We start from the raw sequence: 27,581 nt of genomic DNA, 5'->3' as shown, positions 1-27,581 counted from the left end.
CAAATGTCTCATTATGAAATTAATAAAGACCAGTGGAGTAAAACAAAAACAAGTTTCCTGTTGTTTCCACATAAGGCCACATGGGGGAGACAAAGTATCCCATGACAAAAGTTAGACTGATAAGATCTTACAGCCATTTGCTCATTTGAACATTTGATTTTTATTAGATTTTGATCACTGATTTTTTTCTTAACATGCTTTTACAAAGTTACAGAAAGTATAACTGTACAACATAGCTGTTAATAAACTTAAGATATATTTAATGCATAATTGTTAAACTAAATTACCTGTAGGTGTGAATGTGAGAGTGGTTGGCTGTTTGTTGGCCCTGCAATGAACTGATGACTTGTCCAGGGTGTACCCTGCCTTCACCCATAGGTAGCTGGGATAGGCTCCAGCAACCCCCATGACCCTAGTGAGGATAAAACAGGTTCAGAAGATGAATGAATGAATGAATGAATGAATGAATGAATGAATGTAATCCAACTAACTATAGTTAAGAAGACAGTACATACAGCCAGGCCAAAAAAAAAGGCAGCACTTGGATTTACTGAGCAAACCGCAGTGATTATATCAGTCTCTACTACACAGGTGTCAAACATGCCGCCCAGGGGCCAAATCCAGCCCGCCAAAGGGTCCAATCCGGCCTGTGGGAAGAATTTGTGAAATGCAAAAATTAGACTGAAGATATTAACAATCAAGGATGTTAAAATCATTTTAGGTCATTTCAATCTAAAAATGATCAGACCAGTAAAATACTATGATAATAACCTATAAATTATGAAAACTGCACATTTTTCTTTTTGTTTTAGTGTAAAAAAAAGTTACATTACACAAGAATATTTACATTTATAGATTAGCCTTTTAGAAAAAATGTGAATATCTGAAATGTCGTAAGAGAAGTTGGTGGAATTTTAATCATTTTCTCCTTGTTATTTAATGTTTTGTGTATTTGTAGATCCACTGTGATCTCTAAGTTGTGATTCACATGTATAAATGATAAACTAAGACATAATATTGTTAACACTGCATTTATTTTTGTTCGGAATTTTCAGTTTGTTCATACACTACAAACAAAAAGTTAAGGATATTTTTAATTTTGGGGTTATTTTTTTCAGTTGGAATTCTTGCACAGCACTTTTTACTTTTTTGTGTGTGAATTAAATTGAAACACATTTTTTTAATGACCACAGTTTTATTTACAAATGGCAAAAATGACAAAAAAATGACCCAAAAACTGAAATATCCTTAACTTTTTGTTTGTAGTGTATTTGTTCATGTTATGTTTGAGTACAATTCGTACATGAAAACATTTTCATTACAGAATTTTACTTTTTTCACTCAAAGTTCTTATCCTATTATTTGTATTATTTTACTGGTCTGGCCCACTTTATAGCATATCGGGCTGAATGTGGCCCCTGAACTAAAATGAGTTTGACACCCCTGCACTACAAAAACAACAACCCCACGAGAGCGTTAACAACAGGGGTCAGAATGACTAAAACATGCGCAGTACAACTGGCACTGAAACAGCCGCTTACAATAGGAACAAGATGAACGCGTGCAGAGCGTATTTGTGTCATTTCTACAGGTACATTTTAAAAATCTGTCAAAGAAAGACATAGAACAAGGCCAAGATGAAGAATTTATTTCTTCACTTTCACAAAATATGTTTTTCTTGAAGCAAATTATGACATTGGTTTTATTTTGTATTAAATTCAACTTTAATTTGAGAGAATCTGCAAATACCCTCGGGGTCACTGATGTTGGTGCTAAAGGGGGGACAGTTATCACCTTCACACCAAAGATATCCTATAGCTCGAATAATGTTAGAAAAGATATTAGATATTTGTTGGACGATCAATATAAACCAAGTTTGAGCTTGACTGTCTGATTATTTCCTTAATAATGTCAAAAAAACTGATTTTTCAACAGAAGCTCCCCCAAACATTTGGAAAAATGGTGTCAAAATATGACATGTAAACTCAAGGTAGTGTCATGAAGAAAGACAACTGTTAGACAATCGATATGAACTCAGTTTGAGCTATATCAACCTAATAAGTGGCAAAGTAATGGTCAGAGAATCAGTTTTACCACAAAACTCCACCTAGTGAATGAAAATGACCCCATATGAACTCTGGATGGTAGCCAGAAAACAGACATTTGGAAGACAATCAATATGAACCAAATTTGATCACAATCGGCCTATTATTGCTTGATTATGTCCAAAAAACTGATTTTCAACTAAAGCACCTCAATGTGGATGACTTATAATACTCACAGATAAGCTGAAATCCATGGGGTTCTGCCACTAGGGGTCCCCCATGTTGGTTATCAAGGGAGAAGAAATCCAACCAAATCTGTCCAAGTTATCACCAAAACACCAAGGAGACCCAGTGGCGGCGACAGTCAGGGTAAAACCATTCTATCAAATCAGCAGTTCAGGAATCAGAGAGAGTAGAAGGCTTTCAGTAAGACTGCATCTGTATTGTATTGATATGATTTCGCTTTACCTCTAAAAATACAAATGTAATACCAAAAATAAATCTCTATTGTCAAAATTGTAAAAAAAAAAAAATATATATATATATACATACATATATATGCACACACACACACACACTTGATTCTGAGGCTGCAAAAATCTTCCATTGACACATTTAACAAAATAAAACTCATGTAGTCAGATCATTAAAAATATAACACACATTTAAAAATCGCAGACTTTCTCCAACAGGGTGATGTCTTCATAACAACTATCAGAGTCACTTTAGTCCGGGACAGGAAGAGGTCATCTGGACTAAGAGTCAGTACCTGGACTCAGACTAGACAGACCAGATCCCAACAAGGCACAAAGATTATGTTTGTGGAGGACACAATACTTCTAGCTGGGTTTCCATGACAGTTTTCTGCAAAATAAAAGCGATATTTCCACACTTTCGACAAAGTGCTATTTGTAGACGTTTCCATTGAAGAGTGTTTGGCTTCTGATACACAATTCTAGTAAAATGCGCAAAATGTGTTTCCATTACACTTTTGCATGATATTTCTATACCAAAACATCTCAAAAACAGCCTCATGAGTGCATATAAACTTTTTTGCATTTCATTTTGGTGTTTCAACTGCAAGTTTTCTATTGTGAAATTTACATTTTGCACATTTCTGAGGGTAATGGAAATCCAGCGATTGAGACACAGACTTACATTTACATATTATATACCCTTTTCCACCAACATTCCCAGGAATTTATTACCCTGGTAAAAGAATTCATGTTAATCTATGTGGTTTGTGCTTCCACCTCAAAGTTCAGAACAATGTATTCAGATCAGACTCAGTCGTTTCTGCTGAATTACTTTGATTGCATTCTGTAAATCTATTGGTCGAGGTCCAGGATTATTATCCAGAGTGAATTCAGATGGACACAGATTATTCCAATGACCATAAATAAACAAACAAATTATAAATTATATTATAAATTATAAATAGACAATAAATGGAGGGTGAACGGAAGTGTGGGTTCTGCAACACACAGCCTCGACTTCAAACGATGTGGTACTTTATCCACCATGTCCTGAAAATACAGACTGGAATAAACATCAAGTCAAAAACATGAAGAAAAATGAAACTTTCAACAAAGTTAACAAAATATCGAGAAAACATAAGCATAATAAAGTCCTAATGTGACTCCTTTGGTAGGTTAATGTCACTCAGAGATTCATTTCTAAAGATTTGTTTTGGACTTCAGTTCATCCTTTAAAAAAATAATAAAAAAAGACATAAAAATCCCTTCTATCTTTAGTCAAGTCTTCTTTTCTACATATGGAACATTTGGACAAAACAGGACGACAGAGGAAAATGCCGTGATGTTCTGAACAAAGGGGGTCAAACCCAGTCAAAGCCGGTCAGGATGGCTCAGGTTCAGTGTTTGTGAAAGGTGTGGGTCCAGCTCACAGATGTTTTCTATCAAACATGAACAGGCTCCTGGTCCTTTGTGTCGGACCAGGTCGATCACATATCTAGCTCTGTCGGATCGGCCTTTCATTTTAGCTTCTTCACTTTCTTCGTCGTTTATAAACCTCCGTTGTAAAAGTCTGTCCAGCAGCTGGTTCAGAACCGCCCCCGACACGCGACCGCTGAACTCTGGTCGAACTGAAAACAACTTGTCCTCCAGAGAGATGTCCTGCTGAGACCTCGGTTGACGGTCTTCACTCACAGCATGATCTGAAGGACCAGCAGAGGAAGATTATGAATGAACTTCAGCCTGTGACTGTTCCACAGCTTTAAAAAAAAAAATCTACCACATCTTCTATATGCTGCATTACTTTGTCATACTTGGATGTAGAAACATGGTCAATATTTTATATTGTTCACCACATAAAAGACTGTATTAGGTCCAATTAGTATCTCCATACCTAGTTCAGTGTTAATGAAATCATAATTTAAGTCTTGCATTTTTCCGATTTAGACCATAGTGTTCAGCCTCAGAGTGGACAGAGGAGAAATCTTCAACTTTCCTGTTCAACCAGCTGTTCCTCTGAGTTTGTTTCCATCCAGTTTCAAGTACAAGGAGCAGTGGAGATGCCCAGGGACTGACACCAGCTCTAAACCAGAACCTCGGTCAAGGACACTGACAGGAGAGTTAACCTAGCATACATGTTTTTGATAGTGGGGAAAACTAAATGACCTGAAGAAACCTGCAGAGCATAAGGAGAACATCCCAACTCCACCCTGGTCTGGGAGGAGCCCTGTTGTCAGAAGACCCGTTAGTCAGAAAAGGGTTAGGGTTAGATTTATTAACTAAATCCAAACTAATTTTCTGACAGTCAGGTGGGCACCCCCTGGTCCAACCGGGTTTGATATTCACTAGTTCAAAAAGTGACAATTCTTTACCGTCTCAACTTTTTCTTGAATTTGTCTCATCTAGAATATGAAAAATGGATGTATATTTACAAAAGAAATGAAACCAACCAAACTAAGCATGAAATCAGTTGTGTTCATATGTCAACAATGAAACACGAGTCAAACACCATTTTAAAGCCACTGTTTTCTGATTTGTGTTTTTCATACCTTACATCGCTACTTATATTAAAAGGTCTTATGTGAAATTATAACAGAAAAGTGCTGGCTTTCCGTCGTCTGGTAGTGACATCATAAAACAGTATTATAATCCTACTGTTTCCACCACAGCCCCATCTCCACCATGTGGACGATTGGCTAATAATGTGACATTGTGTCGTGTGTGTGAAGTATGTGATTCAGTCTGTCCTCAGGTGTACTAATGTCTTACCAGTCAGGTCCACTTGACGTTCCCAGACCTTTGTGTTCCCTTGGTCTCGGATAGTTAAAGTCACTTCTTTTGTGTTTGTTGGCAGGCGAATCTCAAACATTGGGTGATAATTTGGTCCAAAGTTCAGGTCAAACTTTTCTTCCTGCAACAAGCAGCAAATTTGTCGATTTGAGATGGTATCCAAAGTCAAATGAAGGAGTAGTTGAATTTATGAGCTTTGTCCTCACCTCAGGCTGTATCAGACTTGCTTCAGGACAGTCAACCCTGTATTTGTGTTTTGTGATGAGTTCACATTTGGACGTTACATCAATGTACAAGGTGTTGTGCCGTTGTTGTTGAACCTACAGAGAATTGGGATCATTTAATTAGCAACTGATTTAACCCAGTGGTGAAATCCAGGGTATACGGTGGTATATGACGTATACCTACTTATTTTTCAGTCAGTATTGCGTATACCCACTTCTAAATCCCCCTAATGCACAACATTCAGTAGTATCTACGAGCCAAATTGCCAATGTTTTCCCCAAGGATGATGAAGCCGTGACCCGCCCTACTCTGCCTCTAATTGGCTAGTACTCACTGCCTTCACTGATTACATTGGTTAACTTTAGGCATTAGGACTGATGAGCCAATCAGAGGCAGAGTAGGGCGGGTCATGCCGAGGAAAATATTACTAACTTTGCGATGACCACCTCTGGAACCTGATTGGACACCTCAGGTGCCAGTGCCGCCCCAGTTGATTGACAGGTCACTACATGTCTCGTTGAAAGATGCGCGATTGTTGGAAATGTGAACAAGAAAGGCAGAATAAACATCTTTCAAATGAGTGACATGTATCGAGAGAACCTACTTTCATGAAATACATAATTCTGAGGTAAGTTTTAAGGTGGTTTCAGAATGAGTCACTGTTTTAAACTACTGGTCATATGACTGCACATGGACCAGTCCATCTCAGCCCTGTTAATGGGGCAATACAACCAGTCTGGGTCAGTATCGATGCTGGAACAGCCTGTGAAGGAGGAAACATGTCTCTGACCATGTCTGACTGACAAAGCTGTAACCTAATACTCGACAACGCATAGGCCTACTTGACAACAAGCTAAAACACAAGTTACCTGATGGAACCGCTAGCATGATATGTGGCCTTTTGAGATAGCTACCAATAAAAATTGACTACAGGTACCCTTTAATCAATCCGCTGGTTGGAGGATGTGCTGCTGAGAAGGATTGTTCTTGTCATGGTTTGTTAGTAGATTCACAAATAGTTTTGTACTGACTAAAGAGTAAAAGATCTTTACCTGATTTATACTGACGTTGAATGGCAGTAGTAATACGTCTAGTTTTTTTCTTTGTGTTTCTGGGTTTGGTGGTTTGAGGAACAGCAGAACTTGCCCACTGACTGATCTGATGTATTGACTGATCGATTCTACCATCTGACCGCCAACAGAGATTATGTCTTGAATCCTCTCCAAAACCCAGACGAGACCAAACAGAGACAAATGTGGGACGTCAATGACCACATGAGTGTCTGTGATCTTCTGAGGCTCAATGAACTTCATTCCATCATCAGTGATGTGGACGACAGACAGCAGGCTTTTAGAGCATTGATCTGGAAAAACACAGAGTCTTCAGTTTTCATTCACAACAGCCTCACCACAGTGTCTGTGAACAGATGAACCTGAGGATGGAGTTGGTTCATGTTGTGTTTGTGATGAGCTCTTCGTCTTCTCGGAGACGTCGGAGGACCACAGTTCAGCTGCTGAACTTACCAGGGTTTGTCTCACAGTGTGGGAGGTGGAGCTGACAAACGGCATTCTCAGGACTCTCGATACTGAACAGTGGCCCTGCAGGCATCCTGCCAGCTGACTGAAGGAGGGGTTCATCCCATTGGACGGTTCTGTACATCAGCCCCACCTCCCGAGTCACAACGAACACCAATCCAGTCCAAGTACAATGGAAGGCACCTGAATGAGGACACGTGAACCTGGGAGACACAGACCAGTCCTATTACTGTCCTCTGTCCAAGTCGAGGCTACAGGTTTAATGTCCTCAGTCAGTCATTAACACTGTCTTTGTCTCAACATTCAACATCTGAAAACAAAGACTCTGCATCACCCCTGATCATTAACTATGTTTTTCGCTTCTGTATTTCTGGACTATGAATGTGAATATGTGAATGTAACAGCTGCGACAGGATAAACACTATAAACTGAAGCACGAGTGTTGAAAGCATAAACACTGAAAGGGACAGAACTGACTCACTTCATCACAACTCTTCCAGAATTCTGGACCATACCAGTCCATGTCCTGGGTTTTCATGAAATAAATGACATGAAAGCTGTGAATTGTTGAAGAAAGAATCTGAAGAGTTCTCCTTAAAACCCTGTCATATGATTGGTGTTGTGTATTTGGATGTTTCGTTACCTGTATGAAGTGAGTCCAGACTCAGCTGATACTTCAGGTGTGAACTCCTACAAATGACAAAGGTCCAGTGTTAGTTCTGTCCATGTCCTGGTTCATGACTTTACCATCATTTGTCCAAATGGTTGACGTTTTTATGGGTGTACCTCCCAGTTGGATGGTCCAGCCTGAACCTCTGTGCAGACAAGCTGCTGCTTCTCTGCATCTTCAGGCTTCATGTGAGGGTTTCGGTCCACACAGTCCTCTCCACTGACCTTAACCTTCTTCAGGTCTGAGTCTGCTGTGGATGGATTGGGGGGTGAACAGTCAGAACACTCACTGGTGGATGTTGTTTCATCCCAGTGGGTGAAACCACATACAAAACATGCAACAACTGTGGGAAGATGATGTTGGTTTAACTGTCTGTATGACACAATTCAGATTAAATACATTAACCTGTAACTACAGCTACATGGTGTTATTTTTGTACCTTTATTCTGGGAGGGTAGTGGGACACTTTGAGCGCAGAAAAATGTAAGCAAGCACACAAATTACATTTTGAGGAAAAATGAAACCAGAGAAAAAAGAACTTGAAGTTAAGCAATGAAGAATCTACTCTGTGCTCTACAAATGTATTTGCATGTTTGTTAAGATCAATATGCAGGTGCCACCTTTCATTCAGTTTCACTCCAAGCTCTGTCACAAACTCTTACTCTATGTGAAGGCAGCCTGCTGTATGCTCACTCAACTTGGCCTGCTTACCTGCTCAAACTGTGCATACTGTTACATTTGTCAACCAATCAGAAAATTTGGGGGAGATAAATTCTCATCCAGTTAGATTGCAACATCCCCGAAGTGTATACAAACTTTTTCTGTCCTATCAATCCATGTCAATAATTGGTGTAAAATACAGTTATTCATCTTTTCATGATCATCAGATATGACCCATTTGGACGTTCAGAGGTTCTGTAGTTACCGTGGAAACACCGTCATCTTCTACAACAGGGGTGTCAAACTCATTTCAGTTCAGTTCCACATTCAGCCCAATTTAATCTCTAGTGGGCCGAACCAGTAAAATAATAACAGTGAAAAAAGTAAAGTTATATTATGATGACATTTACATCTACAAAGTTTCCTTAAAAATCTGAATAACATGAACAACTTGAATTGTCTTAAGGAAAACAAGTACAATTTTCACAATATTCTGCCTCCATTTATCAGTTTATCATTTACACATGTATTACAATCACAAAAAATATTTAGTAACAGGCAGAATATTGGTAAAATTGCAATTACTTTTCTTAAGACATTTTAGTTTGTTCATATTTGTTCAGATTATTCACATTTTTTGTAAATGTATAGTTTGGTAAGGTAAACATTTTCATGTAATTTTACTTTTTCATACCAAAAAAACAAAGAGAAAATTTGGGGTTGTCGTTATTTATAGGTTTTTATGATAATATTTTACTGGTCTGACCCACTTGAAATCTAATTGGACTGTATGTGTCTGTATGTGGAACCTGAATTAAAATGACACCACTGATTGTTAACATCTTTAGTGTAATATTTGCATTTCACAAATTCATCCCGCGGGCCGGATTGGACCCTTTGGCGGGCTGGATTTGGCCCCCAGGCCGCATGTTTGACACCTGTGATCTAAAACATTGATTAACCAGTAAAACCCATGGAGTTGGATCAGTGACGGTGGATGGACACACTAGGTTTATGTGCAGTTAATGATATACACTGAGCAAAAATATAAACTAACCATGTGACACTGTAAATTTTAATAACATTAGATGTTGCACAACATATTAAATTGCACACAATTTATTTTGGTGATCAATATGGTACAGATTAGTGTCCGTTAGAACACAATAGCGGTGTGTGGCATTCAGGGACATTCATGTGGACACAATGGGGGCCGGTTGAAGGAAACCACAACTCAATATCTTGTGTCCATCATTGGCTTCCTGTGGAGAGACACATCGTCTTCTCACACAATATTGTCAATTGTGGTCCGTGGAATGTTATTCCACTGAGAGCTACATGGAGCTATGGGATGTTATCCAGAACCTTTCCCGCATGATTTGCAACATCTATGTCATGGTGATGCCTGAGGAAATGTGACATTTGAGGTGTCCTTTTATTGTCCCCAGTATGAGGAGTGTCTGAACACTGTTAACGGTATCTTAGCAGCATCTGGACATACCACAGCTGTGTGGTGGGTGGTGTCACTGGATCGCTGAGCAGGTGCTCTCTTACAGAGATGGACACAATGTTTGTTTACAAATCAAGACAATTAACCATGTTTTACAATTATAAGACAATGTGAGCTCATTTTCGGCCACACGCCACGTTACACAAATATTGTGCATGGTGCGTTTTTATTTTTGCTTAGTGTATTTTACTAAAAAAGTACATTTTTCTTAGGTTTTCTTTGTTTCTGATATAATAACAATCAACTTTAATCTGACCTTTATTGAACATCTACATGATCAGTGAATTAAATATAAGAAAATGCATGATGTTCACTGAAAAAATGCAAAATACAGAGGATAATGTCATAAGAAATTGTGATAAATCACTTAAGAAAACTTAAATATAGAGAAATAAATATTTTGGAACTGTCCTGAAAGTAGTTCTGGGTTTTTATGGGTTAAGGTATTTTGATTTTCATTCCTCTAAATGTGTTTTCTTTTTTGTTCAAAATCTTGTTACTGAATTTTCCACAAATGTTCAGGAATTGTGTATTTTTTTCAGCTCATACGAAGTTGAACTAGTGAAATTAAAAGGCCCATTGGTGGGATTTTTCCAGCAGAGTCCATCCTGTGTACCAGACTAGTCCTGGACTGTAGGAATGAATCTGATCCACAGGCAGTTTACAACAGTTGTCTTTACATGTGGATGTTTACTCACATGGTTCATGCCTGTCAGCTCCAGTTCTGTTGAAACAAAAACAAATGCAGATTAAATAAAGTCTCCTAAAAATCCAACTGCATCAACCTGGATTTAAAGGTTAGAAGGAGAAATAAATAATAAAACATTAAAGATTTAAGGTTGAATTAAACATGTGTTACACAGCTCTGCTCATACATTTTAAGATCTCTGGAGAAAACAACAGACTGAACATGTTATTTACTGTAAGGTATGAAATAAAGACTCCAACGGTGTCAGTGATAATGGTACCGTTTATCTGAGGGTCCAGGTTCACTGTCAGAGTCTCGAGGACGACCTTTGACCCCACAGCCAGACTCTGATGTGTCCTCCTCTGTCTCTACTCGATGGCGCAATGGGATTCCAGTGAATGTCCCAGACAATGTCCTAATAAAGTTGGTCAAAGGCATAAAATATACAGACTGTCATGTTTTATTCCGTGTTCTTGTGGGTTCCTCCCATATCGCTGTCTGCTCTCGCTGCCCTTTAACAAAGGTTCCATCTCTTAATCCACATCGGATCGACTAAAATATCAGCTGATTCCTGATTTCATTATCCAACTGGTTCCATCCTGTCAGTCTGTTTTTTTCCATCTCAAATCATCAGATTCATAAAATGTTCCCAAATACTTGTCTCCAATTCATCATACTTTCAGTAAATAACATTGCAGCCTCATATCATCATTAGTTTTTGAGACATCGGGCCTTTGAAAATTACAGTAAATGTAAAAATGTGCTACAAAAAAAGATGCTAAATTCAGTCAAATTGTTGAACTATTGATAATAGATGGATACGACAGATGCATAACACAGATTTGTGATGGATCTTCAGTTCAGTACTTCTATATTTTACAGAAAACATGGGGTTATTTATACACTAAAACACTAAACTTCTTTGATGACACCACTTTCACATTTAGTACATATATTAATGCAGACATGCTATTTCCATTCATAAATTTATTTTCATACTAGACCTTGTCATATGAGTGTTATGCAACTGAAAATAGGTGTAGTTTTTTTTTTTTCTCTCATTTTTAATGCCTCATAAATCTGACAATTTTATTTCTTGTAAAGATACAGTCACCACAAAAATCTTACATGATCCAGTGTGAAGATCCACCAAGACAATATCACCATGAAACCATCCATCTATCATGAACGGATCAAAAGTACTGAAGACCTGACATTAGTATCTGTTCTCATATCTCTAAAACTAGAAACTATGAGGGTATAAGGATGAGATTTTGCCGGGTGTTTTCTGGAATAGTAACGTTATTTTATGAACGTATGAAGCAAATGGGAGACGGTCAGTTGGAAGACTGATGATTTCACATGGACTGAGCCCTTCCTCCATCTCCCAACATTAAACTAAGAATGAGTTCAGTGGTTATGATCAGATCACATGATAATAAATATAAAATAAATACATGTTTGAATTATACTGGATTCAGGTGTTGATGAAACACGTTGACTCTATAACAGTAACTGACCGTAGTGTCTGTAGTTTACAGTCTGGACTCTGCAGTAAATCCTGTAACAGATTCACTCCTGAATCCTCCAGGTAGTTTTCACTCAGATCAAGTTCAGTCAGATGGGATGGATTGGACTTCAGAGCTGAGGCCAGAGAAGAACAGCTGGCATTTGACAAACGGCAGCGCTTCAATCTGAATAAAGAATAAATGATACAGATTAAACTCTGTTAATAACACAGTCAGATGTGCTCAGTAAAGTAGGTATAGACCAGCATATGTCCATGAGAAATTATCTGTTGTTTCTCTTGTTTCTTCAGAATTATTATCATAAAGGACCATTATTTCAAACCCAAAAGTTAAAAATGAACAATTCATATTGTGGTGAAATGTGGCCGTTTGTCAAAAGCATAATTTTATTTAACAGCTCACGTACAATTTCTGTAAGTAACAGGATTTGTTTTTAATGTCACCACTGACTTGAAATTACTATGACAGACAAGGGAGCGTGAAGTTGGTTCCGTTCTCGAAACCAGTTCCGTTTATGGAATCAGTTCCATTTAAGGATCTCGGCACCGTTCTGAAAACAGAACCGGTTCTGTTTACAGAAGCCACAGCTCCTGTGGGGCTTGGAGGTGCGCAAAGCCACGGTGAACTGGGACACCAAGCCACAGACCTCCACAGACACATTTGCACTCTTCTGCTGATGATATTTTCTTTAATGCTGGCGAATGTCATTTTGACTTAATTAATGCCAACCCCAACTGCCACATCACTGCGCTGCACCAGCTCTTGTCGGGCTTGGGGGTGCGCAAAGCCGCGGTGAACTGGGAAACCAAGACGCAGACCTCCACAGACCTTGGATCTAGTTCCAAGTAATGCTCTCCATCAGCTCCGAGCCATAAATTAATACACATTTGCACTCTTCTGCTGTTGATATTTTCTTTAATGCTGGCGAATGTCATTTTGATTGACTTAATTAATGCCAACCCCAACTGCCACATCGCCACGTCGTGCCCTGCAGGAAGCCCTGCTCTGAGCGCCAAGCACCAGCTCCTGTCGGGCTTGCAGACTGATGCGCTAAGCTGCAGTGACCCAGGGCGCGGTTCCAGTTCCGAGAACCGGTTTCATTTACAGAACTTGGAACCAAGCCGGGCTCCAAGCTCCACTTTGAGTATGAAAAGATGACAAACTGCATTTTACACCAATTATTTGCATGTATTGATAGGATTAATGGTTAAGAAGTTTTTAAACATTTTAGATCAGTAGATGATTTTGGTCTGTGGTGGTTTGGGTCTTTGTGGGTTAAACAGAGTTATTGTGTCATACTGTCATATTTTCCTTGAATAGTTGGTATGATTATAGAACTTTATGACACGCTTAAAGTTATATAAGGAATAAAATTATATAATGTGATATAAGGAATAAAGTGATGGTGGTTACTTTATTTCCATAATTAGCCAGGGTTTGGAGGGCTTGATGCGGGCGCAAAGCAGGGATTGGAGGATGGAGCAGGGTTTGGTTCTGAGTTCTGTAAACAGAACTGGTTCCAAAAACAGAACTGGTTTCGTAAACAGACCTGGTTCCAAGAACTGGTTTTGAGAACGGAACCAACTTCACGCACCCGAGAGGCAATATCACAGACAACAGATCATTTAGAATTTCAGAGTTATGCAGTCAATTAGGTTTGTTAGTTAATTAGTTATTATTGAAACCTATTAATTTTCCAACAGTAACAATAAAACTGACCTCAGAATCTGTAGTTTACAGTCTGGACTCTGAATAACAGCACACAACAGATTCACTCCTGAATCCATCAGGTCATTTCCACTCAGATCAAGTTCTGTCAGATGTGATGGATTGGACTTCAGAGCTGAGGCCAGAGAAGAACAGTTGACATCTGACAAACGGCAGAACCTCAATCTGAATAAAGAATAAATGATATAGATTAAACTCTGTTAATAATACAGTCAGATGTGTTCAGGTTTTAAATGTTCAGTCCAACATTACTATGTCCAACTCAATGAGTTTGACCTGTAATTAATCTAAAGATACTTCATAATTCTTTGCCCTAAATTTCAGTCAATTGATTGATGCTATACAGGTAGACATGAGACATTGGACAATACTGACATTGGACTTCCATTCAAGAATAGAAATAGTTAAGATGAATCTACTTTGAAGATTTCTTGACCTTGTTATGCCATTACCCATTATAATTCCAGACTCTCAGTTTAATGCTAGGGATAAGGTAATATCATGATTTATTTGAGCAGGAGCTAGACCTAGGATAAAATTTAAAACACTTCATAAAGATAAAGAAGATGGTGGTTTAGCCCTGCCTAATCTGAAAGACTATTATTATGGTCTTGGTCTGCCAAGTAAAATTGTTTCTAAATTCTATAAAGGGCTGCAGAAACTAAATGGAAAAAACACATTATACATTAAATCAAAATAGGAGGAGGAGCTGGGTATTGTCTTGTCTGAGAGTGATTGGCATTCAATGTGCAACACAAAACAAACATCTACTAGTTCTAAAAGATGGAGGGAATTTGGGTAGAAAAGCCTGATTAGATTCTTTATCACATCACATATCACTTCTAAAGTAAAGGGACATCAGCAATGTTGTTGGAGACAGTGTGGACACGTAAGTGCTAATGACTGTCATATTTTCTGGATATGTACAAAATTGAAGTCTTTTTGGGAAAGGCTTTTTGAAATGATTGAGGGCATTATGACTTTCACAATTCCTAAGGACCCCAAGTTCTTTCTGCTGGGACTGCTACCTGGAGATCTATTAGTGAAAGAAGACAAATACCTCTTTAAAATTCTTAGAATTACTTCCAAAAAGGCCATTACAAGGAACTGACTCAAAACTGATGCAGCCTGTGAGGATCAGTGGCTGTAATAGAGGAAATCTACTCTATGGAAAGATTGACTTATTATCTACGGCTCCAGGAACAAATCTTCATAAAGCGCTGGAGAAAATGGCTGCACTATAAACAAAACAATGGATAACAAGAAAATTTGTCTGTTGATTAAAAAAAAAAAAAAAGAAGATACTTCATAATTCAAAGAAACCACAGGAATATTTCTACTTTGTAAGTTTAATATAAAGTAAATAACAAGGGGAATTAAACTCATAAAACGCACATGTTTGTTGAGTGTAATTTACTCTGAAGCATATTTGATTTAATACTTTCAACAATATAACAATATTATATATGATTACGATCCATCTTAATTTGGTTTATGATCTCCTTTTCACAGATACTACAGATCCTGTCATTAAATAACAGCGCTGTGAAAACATTCATGTTTAATTTACATTCACTTCATATTGTGTGATTATCAGAGTATGAATAATATTTAACAGTGTTGTATTATGAGCTGTTAGCATTAATGTTGCAATGCTAATGTATGATTTCAGTCTGTGGAAAGTGATTCTAGAGCATCTATATAAATAAAGATACAGTTTGATGATATGATGTAGGTTTAGACTGTCATGTGGATAAATGTACATTAATAACATTTAAATAAAATAATAATACACAAATATCATATTTTTCATGGGTGCCACCTGTCAGACCATAAACATCCAAACAGATTAAATGGACAACGACCACATTTGGTGTTGTCATGTGACCCTAGTGGACCGACCTTGAGGGAACTGTTACTGGTAGAAAACAAACAACCCTGTTCCTCAGGAACTTCATGTCATATGGAACTACATTACACATCAGATTACAGTAAGTTATAAAATAAACCCAGGATCTGGGAATGAATGAATAAGTTTAATGGCATCTGGAGTTCAAAAACTAAAACTGAACATAATTATTTAATTTAAGCCATTTAAGACAAACAGTTGAAGAGTGATCTGATACTAAATAGAAGTGAACTCCTTCTCCTAGTTATTTTATTTAGTCATTTCAAAGACGACATTTGGACCAGTTTACACTGAATGTTAACAGTCATTGAGTCTTTATTATTCATTTAATCATTATTTACAATCATTCATTAAACATTCTACAGAGAGGCTAGTGATGTGAAAACACATGCATCATATTTCAGTTAAGACCTCACCTGCCCACTGATAACATTAGGTAGAGATCAGGGGTCAAACATATGGTTGAAACAGTTTCAACGGTTCTCTTCTATGTTCTATTGTGAATAAACTGTGGATTAATAAGATTTGTATTGTATTCTGTTGATAATTGTATTTTAAACAATATCCCGTTTTAGTTGTTTTTTGGAATAGGACTGTGGATTAAAAATCAAACGTTTAACCATTTTGTTAAAACAACAGTGAACCAACCTCAGAATCTGTAGTTTACAGTCTGGACTCTGAATAAAAGAACACAACAGATTCACTCCTGAATCCTTCAGGTCATTGCTGCTCAGATCAAGTTCCGTCAGATGTGATGGATTGGACTTCAGAGCTGAGGCCAGAGAAGAACAGCTGACATCTGACAAACGACAGCCCTTCAGTCTGAATAAAGAATAAATGATATAGATTAAACTCTGTAAATTATCCAGTCAGATGTGTTCAGGTTTTAAATGTTCAGTCCAACATTACTATGTCCCACTCAGTGAGTCTGACCTGTAATAATCTAAAGATACTTCATAATTCAAAGAAACCACAGGAATATTCCTACTTTGTAAGTTTAATATAAAGTAAATAACAAGGGGAATTAAACTCATATAATACACATGTCTGTTGAGTGCAATTTACTCTGAAGCATCTTTGATTTAATACTTTCAACAAGATAATGATATTATATTTGATTATGATTGATCTTAATTTGGTTTATGATCTCCTTTTCACAGACAAGCTCCTGTCATTAAATAACAGCGCTGTGAAAACATTCATGTTTAATATACATTCACTTCATATTGTGTGATTATCAGAGTATGAATAATATTTAACAGTGTTGTATTATGAGCTGTTAGCATTAATGTTGCAGCACTAATGTATAATTTCAGTCTGTGGAAAGTGATTCTAGAGCATCTATATAAATAAAGATACAGTTTGATGATATGATGTAGGTTTAGAATGCCATGTGGATGAATGTAGATTAATAACATTTAAATAAAATAATAATACACAAATATCATATTTTTCATGGGTGCCATCTGTCAGAACATAAACATCCAAACAGATTAAATGGACAACTACCACATTTGGTGTGGTCATGTGACACTAGTGGACCGACCTGGAGGGAACTGTTACTGGTAGAAAACAAACAACCCTGTTCCTCAGGAGCTTCATGTCATATGGAACTACATTACACGTCAGATTACAGTAAGTTATAAAATAAACCCAGGATCTGGGAATGAATGAATAAGTTGAATGACATCTGGAGTTCAAAAACTAAAACTGGACATAATTATTAAATTTAAGACATTTAAGACAAACAGTTGAAGAGTGATCTGACACTAAATAGAATAAAACTCCTACTAGTTATTTTATTTAGTCATTTCAAAGATAACATTGGACCAGTTTACACTGAATCTATACTAATCATTTAGACTTTATTATTCATTTATTTAATCTTTATTACTGTTGTTTTTCTTTTCCAAACAGGTCGAGATTTGTCCTTTATGTTGGACATAAAACCAGTAACTAAGGCCAATGAACACACACTTAAGTCTGTCATTACTAAACCACTTTAATTGTGTGGTTGATGAATACAATCATTGTGTTTGGTTATTACCAGGATTCCTGGAGTCACTGAAAGTCCTGCATCACAGACACAAAGGAATTCAACACATGAAATCAATCACATTATCAGCACATTCCAGGTTTGATCAACTTCTGTGTATTTTGGCGTGAATTAAATTATTATATACACCTTTAAACATTCTACATCGGGGCTAGTGATGTGAAAATACACACATTATATTTTCGTTATGACATCGCCTGCCCACTGATAACATTAGGTAGAGATCAGGAGTCAAGCATATGGTTGAAACAGTTTTACTGGTTCTCTTCTATGTTCTATTGTGAATAAAATGTGGATTAATAAGATTTGTATTGTATTCTGCTCATGACTGTATTTTGAACAATGTCCCGTTTTAGTTGTTTTTTGGAATAGGACTGTAGATTAAAATTCAAACAATTTACCATTCTGTTAAAACAACAGTGAACCAACCTCAGAATCTGTAGTTTACAGTCTGGACTCTGAAGAAAAGAACACAACAGATTCACTCCTGAATCTTCCAGGTCGTTCCAACTCAGATCAAGTTCCGTCAGATGTGATGGATTGGACTTCAGAGCTAAGGCCAGAGAAGAACAGCTGACATCTGACAAACGGCAGAACCTCAATCTGAATAAAGAATAAATGATATACATTAAACTCTGTTAATACCCCCACCCCACCCCCGATTCATTTAACCAGACAAAGATTTAGAACCTGAGTGGAGAATCTGTGAACTGAGTCCTGTTTGCAGTTTGGACTCTGCAGTCCAAGAGGAAGCAGCTCTATTTCTCAATCATTCAGGTTTGTTTACTCAGTGTTTTACTCTTAGACAATTAGATGATGAACAATCTGTAGATATTTATAGATGTCAGCCTCAGTGATGTATGTATTATGTATGGACAAACAGAACTGAATCTTCTTCGACTGAAATAATAAAATGACCTGTTTAACATTTACAACGGCTCAGACAAATGGAGAACAGTGAACTTCATGATTTAAGCAGAAAAAAGACAGGAGATCTCATCAGTAGACACAAATTCTATTGACCTCAGAGTCTCCAGTCTGCAGTTTGGACTCTCCAGGCCAGAACATAGAACCTCCACAGCTGAAGCCTCCATGGGGTTAGAACTCAGGTCCAGTTCTGTGAGATGAGAAGGACTGGACTTCAGAGCTGAGGCCACGACTTCAAAGTGAGTTTCTGAGGGCCGACTCCCTGAGAGACTGTAAAATTAGATGTGATAGAAAGTAAATTTTCCCTTCTCTGTGCAAGGGAACATGGTTCCTTGATGGATTCTTCATCAAAGTGATGAATCACTACAAAGTTAAATAATGTCAATATCCACATCAGTTCTTACTCAGCCTTTCTGCAGTTCCTCACAGCTGGAATCAGTCTACGTCGTCCCTCTTCTGATGTGTTGTACTTCTTCAGGTCCACCTCATCCAGAACCTCCTCAGACATCTGCAGCATGTAGGCCAGAGCTGAACACTGAATCTCAGAGAGTTCCTTCTCTGATCTGTTCTCTGACTTCAGGAACTCTTGGACCTCCTGATGGATCGTTTGGTCGTTCATCTCCGTCAGACAGTGAAAGATGTTGATGCTTCTGTCAGGAGAGATACTCTGTGTGTTCATCTCCTTCAGGTTGTTGATGACTATCTGTATTGTTTCTGGACTGATCTCTGTTGGACCCAGCAGATCTCCTAAAACTCTCTGGTTGGACTCCAGACAAAGACCATGAAGGAAACGAATGAACAGGTCCAGGTGACCATTTTCACTTTTGAGGGATTTTTCCATGGCTTTCCTGAGGAAGACATCCAGCGCTAAATCATGCCCCAGGTCTTCTTCCTCCTCATCCATAGAAACAAGGTATACATCTTCCTCCTCCTCCTCCTCCTCCCAGTCTTCTAGAAACTCCTCCAGTACCACTGTGTTGTTGTTGGTGTAACAGTGGTAGATGTAGACTGCAGCCAGAAACTCCTGAACACTCAGATGAACAAAGGTGTAGACTGTTTTCTTGAAGATCACTCTCTCTGTTCTGAAGATCTCTGTACAAACTCCTGAGTAAACCAAGGCCTCTGTGACGTCCAGACCACACCGCTCCAGGTCTTCTTGGTAGAATATGATGTTTCCTTTTTCCAGTTGTTCAAATGCCAATCTACCCAACTTTAGAAGAACTTCCTGGTAAGCCTCTGTCAGCTCCATCTCACCTCCTTTTTCATACTTATTCTTCTTCCTCTTTGTCTGGACCATGATGAAGTGTGAGTACAGGTCTGTCAGGGTCTTGGGCAGATCTCCTCTCTGGTCTGAAGTCAACATGTGCTCCAATACCATAGAACTGATCCAGCAGAAGACTGGGATTTGACACATGATGTAGAGGCTCCTGGATTTCTTAATGTGTGAGATCATTTTGTTGGACAGATCTTCATCAGTGGATCTCTTCTTGAAGTACTCCTCCTTCTGGTCATCAGTGGTGAATCCTCGGACTTCTGTTACCCTGTCGACACATGAAGGAGGGATCTGATTGGCTGCTGCAGGTCTAGAAGTTATCCAGATGAGAGCTGATGGAAGCAGGTTCCCCTTGATGAGGTTGGTCAACAGGACGTTAACTGGTTTCTTCTGTGTGACGTCTGAAACAACCTCACAGTCGCGGAAATCCAGTGAAAGTCTGCTTTCATCCAGGCCGTCGAAGATGAACAGAAGTTTCCAGTTGTTGATCTGCTCTGCTGTGACCTTCTGTAATGTTGGATGGAAATCATGGAGCAGCGTCAGCAGACTGTACTGCTCATCTCTGATCAGGTTCAGCTCTCTGAACGACAGCAGAACCACCAGACTGACATCCTGGTTTTCTAAACCCTCTGCCCAGTCCAGAGTGAACTTTAGCACCGACACGGTTTTTCCAACTCCAGCGACGCCGTTGGTCAGAACCACCCTGATGGGGTTCTGCTGGTCGGCTTTGAAGATGTCCTGACATTTGATGGGTTTGTCATAGATGATCTTCTTGTTGTAAACTGTCTCCAGCGTCCTCACCTCATGTTGGGTGTTAAAGTCTTCACTCTGTCCCTCTGTGATGTAGAGCTCAGTGTAAATCTGGTTTAGGTGGGTTCTACTTCCTGCTCCATCAGTTCCTTCAGTCACACATTCACATCTGCTCCTCAGACTGAGCTTATGTTCATCTGAAAACAGAAAATACATACACTTTAAATAAATACAGTTAGATCATTAAGTATTTGGACAGTGGCGTTATTTCTATCCCTTCAGCTCCCTGACAGTCACAACAAACACAAAGTCTAATCCTGAATGAACTATTGAGGCAAAAACACTCACCAGGTCAGGTTTAAAAATGGCTGTAATTCTACACGATTTCATCTCAAACTATTAAAAGTAATAAATGCTGTGACACTATGTTAACCTGACTTTATACAATTTAATCACAAAGAATTAGAGTAAGTTTACCATGAAACACATTGCATTCACAAACAGACAAAGAATAAAACATATTATTTCATGATCATGAGTTGGTATTTCATCATAGAAAAGTTAAGCCGAATCAAATGGAATCTAATGAAAATAATGCTGTTTCCATCCAAACACTAATGTAAAATAGAAGGAAAACAAAAAGAAAATAGAATGAAGCGCTGTCGTGTTTGTCCAGTGTAGTGATTTGTAGTGATGATGACAAGATCAGGATCTGGTCAGACTTTATATTCACATGAATATTACTGACTCATAATGATGAGATTTTTCTGATAATCACACCCTTTGATGGTTCATCTTTTTATGCAGTTCTGTATTTTTCTGTTCCATCACTAAACATCTGACTATGTTTGAAAAGAACATACACATGAAAATGTAGAACGTTATAATGCTGCAAAAATGTGACTTAAAATGAAACATAGTAAGTAAGTAGACATGTTTTCAGGACGGATGACATCTTTAGATAGAATTACAGTCTTACCTTGTACAGTTCTGTCCATCTGCAGTCCAGTTCCAGTTCTGGACATTTTTCCACACTGGGGACAGGAGGAGTCTCCTTATGGACCAGACTGGTCCCAGTATGAAGTGATGGACTCTCTGTAGAGCCAGTGTCCACAGCTGATCCAGCCTGGATCAGTTAGGACCTTCAGACACAAAGAACAGGATGGTGGGTCCACTTCAGGACCAGGACTCCTCTTCTTTCTGAGGACATGAACACATTTAGAACAAAGAGCATTAATGGGTCTTCACTAGGGCTGGGTTGAAAAAAATCAGTGCAATTGATTTTGGATCAATTTTATTGTAATTTTGTGTAATGAAGTAATAGTGGATGAGATTGATTTTTCAGAGCGGGAACGCAAGTACCGGACCTTGGTACCACCAACACCGAGGTGCGAGCGGCTCCGTCTCGCGGGCCCCTGGGGGGGGACGGGCGTCTCGATCTTGCTCGTGACGGTTCTGGCGCAGGAAGGGCACAGAGGAAGGGTTGGGAAAACACCTTCGCGGGGGGGGTCTGCCTTTTTGCATTTCCATTACAAAAAAGGACCTGGAATCTGGTACCCGGTACTAGTTTTTTGGTATCACCTCCGACAACGTTCCAAGACCGGGGAACAGATACTAAAATGTGACGTGTAAACACTGCAGACCACTGATTGGTCAGAGAGTTGTCTCTGTGACCTGCCGTTTTACAAAAGACAAATGTGGAATTTTACAGTAAATACAGCGGTAGGTTAACCCACAGGATGACAGCCTGCAAAACTACACCATAGTCGGTCGAGGAGATTCAATCTTTATTTGGTGGCTGATGTAAAAGTTCAGCATGAGCTTGATGAGACAACATGCAATGAGCAAGTTTATCAGCAACTCTCTGAACAGACGACACCGAAGTAACGCGCTGCATCGCTATGACGTCCAGGTACTGTAAAGTCGGTAGTATCCTGTATGAAAATGGTCTCCAGGAATAGGACCTGGTACGCGAGTCGAGTCGAGCCGGGTTGAGTCGAGCCAGTCCCATGTAGTGGAAATGTGGAATAACTCTACAGGTCCACTCTACTGCTGTATGGGCCCCAGAGTAAGACAACTGGTGGGATTTTAACCCTTTTAAGTCTTAGATGTGCCTACCTCCTGCCCCTTCACAAGCCTCAGCGCACCAGCCCCTTATGGCCTTTCTGATGTGGTGAGTGCATTAGAAACTGGGAACACCCTGGCCAGGATATGAACCCCAGCCTCCTGCACCAAAGTCAGTCAATATTCATTACTGTATTTACGGTTTTGCTGTCACTATGTTAAAATATAACACATTGGTATGCATAGCCAGTGAACTTTAGACATGAATTAATGTTATAATTCAGAGTGAAATTTTTTTGTGTTTATGGTACAGTGGGGGGGGGGGCCCAAACGTGTCTTGCTTAGAGCCCCTACATGAACAGGACTGGGCCTGCCACTCATCATTCTGAATAAAAACAAAATGTACTTTTCGCGCATGTTTAGGCCCTCAAAAAAAAATAATGCAACACAGGACCCCCTCCACCACCCAAAAAATTAAATAATAATAACAATAATACTTATAATGATAATAATAAATGAAGTAAGTGCAATAATTCCTTCCTTCGCAGAACAGCGCTCGAGCTCTAACCAGTCCCTCCAGGATTTCGCGGGATTTTTTTTTGATTGTTGCGGCCTAAAATGCCTGATTTTGCGGCAGCTTTTCCAAAAAATTGTGGTAAAAGTTGCGATGATTAGAGGCTTCTTTTATTAAAGTCACAGGAACATGGGCATTTCCAAATAACTCAGAACAGTCTTTTTTTGAGATTTTAGCCTTAAAAAGCACCAGGAAGCTATGATTTTAAAGAAAACAGGCTTTTTTTCATTCATACATTTATTTGTTTTGAGCAGCCAATGAGAGCGGAGTGTCACAGAACACCAGCCAATGAGAGCGTAGCGTCACAAAACACAGACCAATGAGACCGCAGCGTCACAGAACACCAGCCAATGAGAGCGGAGCATCACAGAACATCAGCCAATGAGAGCGCAGCGTCACAGAACGCTGGCCATTCAGAGCAGAGCTTCACAGAACATCAACCAATCAGAGCAGAGCGTCACAGAACGCCAGCCAATGAGAGCGCAGTGTCACAGAACGCCAGCCAATCAGAGCAGAGCGTCACAGAACGCCAGCCAATGAGATCGCAGCATCACAGAACACCAGCCAATGACAGTGCAGCGTCACAGAACATCAGCCAATCAGAGCGCAGCGTCACAGAACGACAGCCAATGACAGCACAGCGTCACAGAACGCCAGCCAATGAGAGCGCAGCGTCACAGAACGTCAGCCAATGAGAGCGCAGCGTCACAGAACGCCAGCCAATCAGAGCGCAGCGTCACAGAACGTCAGCCAATCAGAGTGCAGCGTCACAGAACGACAGCCAATGAAAGCGCAGCGTCACAGAACGTCAGCCAATGACAGCGCAGCGTCACAGAACGTCAGCCAATGAGAGCGCAGCGTCACAGAACAACAGCCAATGAAAGCGCAGCGTCACAGAACGACAGCCAATCAGAGCGCAGCGTCTCAGAACGTCACCCAGTGAGAGCGCAGCGTCACAGAACGTCACCCAGTGACAGCACAGCGTCACAGAACGACAGCCAATGAGAGTGCAGCGTCACAGAACGTCACCCAGTGAGAGCGCAGCTTCACAGAACGCCAGCCAATCAGAGCGCAGCGTCACAGAAAGCCAGCCAATCAGAGCAGAGCGTCACAGAACGCCAGCCAATAAGATGAGAGCGTCACAGAACGCCAGCCAATCAGAGCGCAGCGTCACAGAACGCCAGCCAATCAGAGCGCAGCGTCACAGAACGCCAGCCAATGACAGCGCAGCGTCACAGAACGACAGCCAATGACAGCGCAACGTCACAGAACACCAGCCAATCAGAGCGCAGCGTCACAGAACGCCAGCCAATCAGAGCGCAGCGTCACAGAATGCCAGCCAATGACAGCGCAGCGTCACAGAACACCAGCCAATCAGATGAGAGCGTCACAGAACGCCAGCCAATCAGAGCGCAGCGTCACAGAACGACAGCCAATGAGAGCGCAGCATCACAAAACGTCAGCCAATGAGAGCGCAGCGTCACAAAATGACAGCCAATCAGAGCGCAGCGTCACAGAACGCCAGCCAATCAGAGCGCAGCGTCACAGAACACCAGCCAATGAGAGCGCAGCGTCACAGAACGCCAGCCAATCAGAGCAGAGCGTCACAGAACGCCAGCCAATGAGAGCGCAGCATCACAGAACGACAGCCAATGACAGCGCAACGTCACAGAACGCCAGCCAATCAGAGCGCAGCGTCACAGAACGACAGCCAATCAGAGCGCAGCGTCACAGAACGACAGCCAATGACAGCGCAGCGTCACAGAACGACAGCCAATGACAGCGCAACGTCATAGAACACCAGCCAATCAGAGCGCAGCGTCACAGAACGCCAGCCAATCAGAGCGCAGCGTCACAGAACACCAGCCAATGAGAGCGCAGCTTCACAGAACGCCAGCCAATCAGAGCGCAGCGTCACAGAACGCCAGCCAATCAGATGAGAGCGTCACAGAACGCCAGCCAATCAGAGCGCAGCGTCACAGAACGACAGCCCATGACAGCGCAGTGTCACAGAACGACAGCCAATGACAGCGCAACGTCACAGAACACCAGCCAATCAGAGCGCAGCGTCACAGAACGCCAGCCAATCAGAGCGCAGCGTCACAGAACGCCAGCCAATCAGAGCGCAGCGTCACAGAATGCCAGCCAATGACAGTGGAGTGTCACAGAACGCCAGCCAATGAGAGCGCAGCGTCACAAAATGACAGCCAATGACAGCGCAGCGTCACAGAACGCCAACCAATGAGAGCGCAGCGTCACAGAACGTCAGCCAATGAGAGCATAGGGTCACACAACCTGAGAGCCTGATCCTTAGATTTTCTCTGTCCTGTTGTGCTGATACACAGTTATAGCAAACACGTTTTGTAATAAATATCTCATATATACAAATGCAATGTAGAACAACATCACTTTCATCCAAATACATACAGTCCGTTAACTACTCGGTTCATTACGGTTAATATGGAACTAAAACTATTGATACACTCGTGAAAATGTCTAAAACTAAACCGAAACTAGAAGCACTCGGAGAGCGCAGACCTCCGCCAAGGCTGATCGGTTCCCCCCCACCCCCCCACGCCAAGGAGGTTATGTTTTTGCCAGGGTTTGTTTGTCTGTCTGTTTGTCTGTCCGTTAGTGTGCAACATAACTCAAAAAGCTATGGACAGATTTTGATGAAATTTTCTGGTCTGCGCCCCCCCCGTGGGCCCCCCCACCCCCGATCACCACCAAAATTTAATCACTTCTTCCTTATCCCATTTCCAACAAACCCTGAAAATTTCAACAAAATCTGTCCATAATTTTTTGAGTTATGTTGCACACTAACGGACAGACAAACAAACAAACCCTGGCAAAAACATAACCTCCTTGGCGGAGGTCATAAACGACTGAACGTTTCGTACCTGGGATTTGATAGATGCGCGTTGTCCACACACACTTTTATCGGTAAAATATTCACATGATAATGATAAACCTCGTCCTCCTCTTCCGCGTTGACAGTATGTCTCTACCTGTTCATTTCGGTGACTAGGCCACGCCTATAGTGATGTCAGAAAGATGTGGGTGGGGTCGCGTGTCCGTTTCATGGATGCTTTGGCTTCAGACGATTCAGAAAACCCCAAGAAAAAGCATATTAACATGAATAGGCTCTTCTATGTTTTCAGATGAACAGATTATTATAATGCATTTATAGGGAGAAGATGAATGCGCGTAGAACGTATTTGTGTCGTTTCTACAGATGCCTTTTAAAAAATATGTCAAAGAAAGAGATAGAACAAGGCCAAGATGAATTTATTTCTTCACTTGAAATGCGTTTTTCTTGAAGCAAATTATAACTTTGGTCTTATTTTGTATTAAATTCAACTTTAATAACTAAATTTGCAAGAATCTGCAAATATTTTATTTTAATTTCAGAGAATATCACCATTTTGTAGCATAAATTTGGTCCGAAAGTCCAGGTTTTTATCATTAGTTTTTTTTCCCTTTACTTTCAGTTTTTCTGGTAATTGTTTGTTTTTCTTCATAAACTCAGAGTTTTGTTCTAACTTTGTTTTTTTCTTAAATTGTATGACTTGATTCAATGTATGACTTGATTCAATGTAATATTTATCATATATGTGATTCTGCATCATGTATCATTTTTTAAAAATCATATGTCACTTATTTCATCATTCTATATTTCATCATACATCATATCTTTTGTCTTGGCTATATTGTAAATGAGGTTGCTTCCTCAACATATCTGAGATTTCTTTTCCTTATTTGTCAGACAGATGAAAAAGAGTTCATTCTTTTACCTTGACATGTTTCGGCTACAACCTGTAGTCTTCCTCAGAAGGAGTTCTCCCTGAGGTTTCTCCCTTTTCCCACTGGGTTTTGAGTTTTTCCTTGCCGAGAAGGAGGGTCTAAGGACGGGGGATGCCCTGGACATTACTCATTTTCTTGCTGTTTATTTGACTGTTGATGTTTACATCCAACTGACTCTGTAAAGCCCTTTGAGATAACCTTGTTGTGATATTGGGCTATACAAATAAAATTGAATTGAATTGAATTGAAATTGAGTCAAGGGTGTTGAACTCGTTTTGGGGGCCACATACACACCAGTGTTACCTCAAGTAAAATAATAGTAAAATAATGGTTTTAATGTGAAAAATATTACATCATGCCTCCATTTTTTT

General features: G+C 39.9%; 1 protein-coding gene across 5 annotated transcripts; it reads right to left on the bottom strand.

Moving 5' to 3' along the window:
* Positions 1 to 259: 259 nt before the first annotated feature.
* Positions 260 to 26,396, bottom strand: LOC115428765 (NACHT, LRR and PYD domains-containing protein 12-like). 5 transcript variants are annotated; one of them, XR_003936681.1, is made up of 18 exons: positions 26,307 to 26,396; positions 21,748 to 21,968; positions 19,150 to 20,965; positions 18,842 to 19,015; positions 18,248 to 18,421; positions 16,411 to 16,584; positions 13,845 to 14,018; positions 12,117 to 12,290; positions 10,877 to 11,011; positions 10,607 to 10,632; positions 7,855 to 7,988; positions 7,712 to 7,758; positions 7,057 to 7,271; positions 6,586 to 6,896; positions 5,515 to 5,628; positions 5,288 to 5,429; positions 2,282 to 4,221; positions 260 to 412 (listed from the first exon to the last, which is right to left on the bottom strand). XR_003936681.1 is itself a non-coding variant. In XM_030147978.1 (17 exons), the coding sequence occupies exons 2-17, from the start codon at positions 21,791 to 21,793 to the stop codon at positions 3,893 to 3,895; spliced, it is 4,185 nt and encodes a 1,394-aa protein (XP_030003838.1). In that variant the 5' UTR covers positions 21,794 to 21,968; positions 26,307 to 26,396; the 3' UTR covers positions 1,461 to 3,892. The 5 variants fall into 5 exon arrangements, 4 of the variants coding, with proteins under 4 accessions (XP_030003838.1, XP_030003839.1, XP_030003841.1 ...); XM_030147978.1 differs by lacking the exon at positions 260 to 412 and having other exon boundaries at positions 1,461 to 4,221; XM_030147979.1 differs by lacking the exon at positions 260 to 412 and having other exon boundaries at positions 1,461 to 4,221; positions 7,855 to 7,985.
* Positions 26,397 to 27,581: the final 1,185 nt, after the last annotated feature.

This window comes from Sphaeramia orbicularis, chromosome 11 (genome assembly GCF_902148855.1).
Source record: "Sphaeramia orbicularis chromosome 11, fSphaOr1.1, whole genome shotgun sequence".
NCBI lineage: Eukaryota > Metazoa > Chordata > Actinopteri > Kurtiformes > Apogonidae > Sphaeramia > Sphaeramia orbicularis.
The sequence above is the reverse complement of the archived record's forward strand: the minus strand, read 5'-3'. Positions and strand labels throughout refer to the sequence as shown.

Bases quoted from the DNA above. Each gene is read 5' to 3' on its own strand.
- LOC115428765 (XM_030147978.1), bottom strand. From the start codon at position 21,793: ATGTCCAGAACTGGAACTGGACTGCAGATGGACAGAACTGTACAAG. The intron at 11,012-12,116 runs GTCAGTTACTGT...CAACTTTATTAG, and splicing joins TGTAAACTACAGACACTACG to GACATTGTCTGGGACATTCA. The intron at 4,222-5,287 runs GTAAGACATTAG...CTGGTCCTTCAG, and splicing joins ACGTCAAGTGGACCTGACTG to ATCATGCTGTGAGTGAAGAC.